This window comes from Opisthorchis viverrini (assembly GCF_000715545.1).
Source record: "Opisthorchis viverrini unplaced genomic scaffold opera_v5_101, whole genome shotgun sequence".
In the NCBI taxonomy this organism is placed as follows: domain Eukaryota; kingdom Metazoa; phylum Platyhelminthes; class Trematoda; order Opisthorchiida; family Opisthorchiidae; genus Opisthorchis; species Opisthorchis viverrini.
The window spans coordinates 1,271,631-1,278,205 of record NW_008751757.1 but is presented as its reverse complement, the minus strand read 5'-3'; the positions used below and the strand labels follow the sequence as shown (position 1 = coordinate 1,278,205).

Sequence of the window (6,575 nt, the reverse complement as noted above, 5' to 3'; positions counted from 1 at the left end):
CGATGACAAAACCGAGATTGCCATATCCAGTCTGACGACTCATCCGCCAGGCTAGTCACGTTGCGTGCGTTTCACATGCGCCAAAGGCCCTACTCACTGCGTTTGTTTTGTGCCCCAGCTCCGAAGTGCTGGCCAGTCTATCATAATGTCCGTTTGCATTTCTTATAAAACAGCCAACTCCTCCCGCCACACAATTAAGGAGTCGGAATATCGGTGCATATAGAACCTTACCGTGAACTTATTACAGCATGTGATGCCCGTCATAACAAAAATTCATCGACCTTACTAGCTGCGACAAAATTCTTGGCCTTTTACGCAGGAAGATTGCCGCAATTATAGCAAACTTTTCCATACATTTTGGGTTTGCGCGGAGAAATACGAAATAACCATGGTTCATGTGCTCTGTAAAGGCATTTTTAAATCCGTACAGGACGAAGAACATGAAGGAACCAACTTTTCCAAAAATTTTCCTACCATCCTAACCAACCATTGTGTTCAGCCATGTAGGTCCTTAAACATAAGAATTCCGCTCAAAGTAGAGCCTGAATAGGCTTAAACAGAGTTCTACAAAATGGGACTTTCTGAAAAACCGTGATCACGGCATCATCAGCTAAGGACTTTGCATTCGAAAACTTTCCGAGCAAGCTCAGAGCGTCATTAAGTGTTTCGCGGGTTCCCAAAACGCGTTAGCGAATCAACAAAATGTAGAAACTCAGATACTGAGGCGACACCTGGGTCATTCTCTCATATCGTGTGTCCAAATTGCAACACTCTCCTTGGCGGACAGGAACGCTTTGCGTTTGTTGACACAGCGCGTCGCCTTGCATTTATGAACTTCAGTATGATGACGCGCTTCCGTAAACTGTTGGTGTACACATGTGTGCAGGCACCATCGCACTAGAACACTTAGAAGCGTAGTTACCGTTACCACTGAGGCCAATAGGCATTTTTGCATTGTGATGAAGCATCTAATTCACCAGTGGCCACAACCGACCGAACACTGGCCCAATCTTAAAATCTGCTATCCAGGACGAGTCAAGGACGAGTCCAGGACGAGGTCAATACTTTGGTCGTAGTGATGGCTTATAGCACGTGGCTGAAAATTGACCCAACGAACAGCTTCACGGCTGCCATTACACTACTGGAATTCGGAAGATTGTTCACTCGCATTGAAATTCCAAATATTATCGTGTGCAAAGTTGGTGGTCGGTTAACATCATTAGCGTTTGCAGATACGCGCAATTTGGAAGTCCAAAGAGGAGGGTCTGACAGGGATTTGGCAGGGATTCCTGTCGGAATATCGGGAGACACTAAGTCCGCGTCGCCCGACGGCATGTCATTATCAGATACACCTCTCCAACGCAAGCTTCGAACACCAGATAACACTATCCGGCTACAAAAATGCAAAAGGGTCCCTGAAGAGTGAGAGTGAAAGAACAGTTCAAGTGGCGTCAGGGAATGACTAGCTGCTTCAGCGAAGGCATGCGCTGATTCGGAAACACAGTGGTGGAATTCCTGAGTGGATTCCCAGATAAATCCTATGCCGGCGCGGCAAAGTGCTATGCGAGAGTCAGATTAATCCGGCACGCAAACAAATGTGCAAACAATGAGACAAATGCGTGCTTATCGTCCGCCTGACCGAGTGAGTTGAGTCCAGGGATGAGTCTAGGACATTTCTGATCGCTGCTGGGTTGGGGGCTCAGCACGAACGTGCACTACGAACACGACGCTGTACAGCCAAAATCCGCAGGCGAGTGAGGTCATCGTGGGTTAATCTTCGACTTTGTAGCTGCATAAAAAACAACCAGGAAACGATATTAGGAAAAATACCGCATGCAGTTAGGCGCTGTTGTGGTTAGAGCACCCGCCCCACAATTAGGCCACTTGCTAACCCACCTTTGGATGACGCTGGAAGAGACTCAGCGAATGATTTTGTCATGCATGGTGAGAAAGGATCAGAAGATATCAAGAGGACGTATACCAATAAGGATTTGAATACTTTGGTCCCCTCACAATTGTCCCTCTCACTGCACCATGAGAAACCGGCCCGAAAAGCATTCGCCACTTCACGGATAATCAGACTCACCTTCTCTAGTATTACTAGCATGAACTTCTAAATACTCTACGGGGCCCACGTTAGACGCCAACCAAGTTGCCTACTCAGGACGCTAGAACGACGTCACCCTCATTGAGCGTGTCCAGCGAGCCGCCACGAGAATGGTTGCCGAGCTCAAATTCGTGGACTACAGAATTCGTCTCGCGACGCTTGATCTCCTTCTCCTGGAGTATCAAAGCCAAAGAGGGGACTTGATTCTTACTTATGCCCTGTTTGAACAAAGCTTGACAAACAGGTTTTTCACCGTTGACCCAGCAAACACACGGCAGGGACATGGTAACAAGGTTTTCAAGCTCAGAGCGCACACATTCATTAGGTAAATTTTATATTCCTTCCGGGTAGTAGCTGCGTGGAATGAACTTCCTTCGACGGTTGTCCACGCTCCTTCTAGAACCCAGTTTAAAGCACCGTTAGACATTTATTCATGCGAATCCTCGCGCTGGCAAGCATACTGCCCCGCGCTGAGAGCATAAAGAGCAGTGCTACACCATTTTTTCACTTGTGCCTTTCAGGTGAACGATAGCCGCTGAACGACAAGGACAAAACCGTTCCGGGAAATTTGGGCAAAGTCGTCGATCCTGTGTATCAATCCGTGAAACCGTGAATCCATGAAAAGCCAGTTCTTATTGGCTGAAGGCGTGAACCCAATAGCCAACCACGGTTCAGTGTTCTCCTAATGCCTGTTGCCCAGGCCGAGAACTGAACTGAAGTGTTACCGTTATTACAACTGCGTTGTGTGAGCCACACCACAGCCAGGGCTGAGTTGTTTTATGGTTGCGGAACATGGTGTCTTCTGACAGAAGATCTAAGGTGTTTCAGGATCGCCAATGTCGAATGGCACCAACGAATTCGTAACAGGGTAATTAGAAAACAGGTATTTGGCTGCGCAGTGGCTACTTCAGTCGGAGGATCGACCATTACTAAAAATGCCAGAATTCTGTCAACCGAGACAACTGTTCTCCTTGCCTCCATTACGTGATGGAGGCCATTGTGCAATGGTGCAGACGTTGAGGCAGACAACATGGACATTTCAGGTGGGTACGAATGAGAAGACGAAAGGTTCGGGTATTTTCGATGCGGTACGCCTTCTAGGATGGGGTCCCTGTGTCAGTGGTCTTCGTGCTGTCCTTTTCTTCACAGACTGTCTTGTTGAGCGGTTGGAGGTGAAGGCAACTATGAATGCTTACGATAGTTTAGCATCAGTTCTCTTCCCCGTCCGGGCTTTCCTTTTCACTCACGACAGTGGTACGTCAGTGTTAACACTGGTGTTTCTGTCTATAATGTTAATGATGATGATGTTGAGCGATCGTGAAGCACCAGCGTCCATGTTTAGGTTGCTGTCTTTGATACTGATGACGTTGCGACTATACAAAAACAAAAGCAGCATTGGTTGCTGTAACTGTCACGACGAAAGCCACTGCTCCTTAAGTTCTCAGCGCGCGGCAGTAAGCTTGCCAGCGCGTCTAACGGTGCTTTGAAATGGGTACTAGATGGAGCGTTGGCAACCTTCGGAGGAAGGTTATTCCACGCAGCAACTATCAGAAATGATAAAAATTTTGCCTAATCAAAGTGTGCGCTCTGAACTTGAAAATCTTACCATGTCCTCGCCACGTGTTGGCATGATCAACGGTGAAAAACCTGTTAACCAAAGGTTTTTCATATAGGACATAAGTAATTATTAGGTCTGCTCGAAGTCGACGATACTCCAGGGAAAGAGGTCAAGCACCGCGAGACACCTTTCATAGTCCACGGATTCCAGGCCGACTCGTTGGACACGCTCAATAAGAATTTCGCCTTTGTTGCGTCCTTAGTGGACAATATGGTTGGTTTATTCAAGAAGCGGTCTTACTTACGTCCCATAGAATGGCTGGAAGTCCATGCGAGTAATACGGGAGACGTGCAGAACTAACAGCGAATGCCGTTTGACCCGATTTCTCATGGTGCAGTGAGGAGGATGTATTTGAAGAGAGCCAGACACCCAAATCCTTTTCAGCGTCCATCCTCGTGATGTCTTCTGGTTCACTCTCACCATGCACGATAAAGGCGTTCGTTGAGTTCCCCTCCGAATGACATATGGACGCACTTTTCGTCATTCGGAAGAAGGTGCTAGTACATGGACCACTCTTTTCCAGCGGCTATATCCATTCAAAGGGTACTGGCATTTGAACTTCAGGGTTTCAAGTCGTCCTGTCACGAAGAGACTGGACTTTACCGTAGTGTGACGGTTTGCGCACCTCAGCGATCCACTGATCTATACTGAGGAGTGTCTCCGCGACACTCACAGTCTCTCATACCAGATTGATCAATAGTTAGAGGCCTGACAAACACAGTCTTCTGACCCTCCAGGTTGGGGGTTGGAGTATGTGGCGACTTGCTCCATAGAAATGGTAATGCATTTGCTTTTCCCACCAAACACCGTTGCCTTGCGGTTAGGCTTTTGAACTAAAGGATTTGGTTGAGGACCATAATCTTCCTCCTGTTTAGGTGTGGGCGCCCTGATAATATCCCAGCCTTCGTACAACCATGACACAACCAACAATACTCTCATGCCATGTCGGCCGCCGCGTGGTACCATCTGCCGGGTCGCCTTACTTGCTGCGTACAGCAGGGCGGGTAAACGAAAACAGGCTATTGCTGACGCCTCCTTTCTTTCCCTTTCACTTACTTTTTATTCCCCCTCTCCCGACCCCATTAACAACTCCCATCTTGTAGGCCCAGCACTTAGAACTGATGACTCCGTTCGTCTCGCATCAGTTTCGCGTGCAGCATTTGCTCGTCACATGCCGCCGACATTCTCAGGTATCTGCAAGTCAGTCTCCAAGCCTCGATACCCAGTTTATCTGGCCGTCTTCAATGTGCGCAATCTGAAGCAAGCAGGACTGCAAGCTTCTCTTGTTCTCACACGACTCGCTATGTCTCAGAAACAAGAATCCAAGATGCAAGCACAGTGATTGAACTAACCGCCCCATAAGTCTCCGCTCGCTTCCAGCTACGCAACTCTAGAGGTTGCTGCGCCGGGATGTACAGGGGTTGGTATCGTCCCAAGTCACCGGGCGGAAGTATCTTTACTTGACTGGATACCTGTTGATAGTCGTCTCTGTGCGGTTTGGCTGGTAACGTATGTGAAGGAGTCGCCCAAGCGGGAAGTTGATAGGTGTCTGTTTACCGTGCCTGCCTACGCCCCAACTGACGGTAGCTCCGACTCCGTCAAAGACAAATTTTACGACACCCTGAATGCCCTGCTGCGACGAGCTAAAAGCTCAGACATCTTGGTGATTACCGGAGATGTGAATGTACAAGTGAGCAGGCTTAGCATATCTGAGACTCAATTAGGTGGTCGACATGGATTGGACTCGGTGCGTACGATTGTTCCAGTTGTGCGCTGATCGCAGGCTGTTTTTATGCAGTACTTACTTCCGAAATAGCCGAAGTCTTCTAGCTTCATGGTGTCCTCCAACGGTAGGCCGGCCACAAACTCAAATGGATAACATTGCCATCAATTACCATTGGCGCGAACCAATAGTTGACTGCCGATCGTTTTGGAACACATTTGTGGACTCTGACCACGCGCTCGTCCGGAGTGGCTTCTCCCTACGTTTTAAGGGCCACGTAAGGTGCGGACAGATCGATTGACAACTAAGAGACTGGCAGATCCGGATGTTAAACGAACTTACCAGAATCGTTTTCTGGGGTCTCTTCCAAAAGCTCCACCATCGGATGTGAACTCATACTGAGACGAGGTTGTCACCTCTCTGCATAGTACTGGGAACTTTGCCTGTGGCACGGCACCACCAGGCGCACTCAATTACTGAATATCAGACTGCTTATATCCCGGAGAAATATCCCAGCCGGTCCCGAACACAACTTGATGTGACGAACTATCAGACGTCAAATGGAGGCGAGCGTATAAGCCAACCGTGAAGTGTGGTGAACACAGAAAGCCAAGGAAATGGAAGAGGTTCAGAAAGCTGATAATGTCCGAAGATTATTCCAGTTGATCTGTGCCACCGGTCCCCGGGAACTACCTGTGGGAGAAGTCATCAAGGATCAGAATAGTGTGAACATCTCGAATGAAGAAGGACATCTCGACCGGTGGGCCCAACACTTCGAACACTAGTTGTCATGGCCATCACCTGCCCTCATCTGGAGCTCACAGCTAACGTAGAACTCTTGATTGTAGACTGCCTCGGAGGTTTATGACTGCATGTGTTCTATCAAGCGCCGCTGAGATTCTGGTCCAGACGACCTCCCACCGCATTGTCCAAAGATAGGAGTGAAATCCTCCATCAGCGCTTGTCTGATCTGTTTGCTTGCATTTAGGGAAAGGGATGTGCCCCAGGCAGCTGCGGAGAGTCTGTGGTTGTGCCCATTTTCACCTGGCAGAGGAGTATGAAGGAGATCACGAAACGCTTGGGTGCTGTCGGTGCTACTCGCCTTCCAGGATGGGGGCCGCGTGATC

General features: G+C 48.6%; 1 protein-coding gene across 1 annotated transcript in view; it reads left to right on the top strand.

Annotated features, from left to right (window-relative positions):
- The window catches only part of T265_13768 (hypothetical protein), a gene marked incomplete at both ends in the record, with an annotated part of 87,168 nt that overhangs the window by 6,150 nt on the left and 74,443 nt on the right, over window positions 1-6,575 (top strand). Inside the window, one exon of the mRNA XM_009170425.1 lies at window positions 5,106-5,415. Coding sequence (XP_009168689.1) covers window positions 5,106-5,415 — 310 coding nt within the window. The remainder of the gene's footprint in view (window positions 1-5,105; window positions 5,416-6,575) is intronic.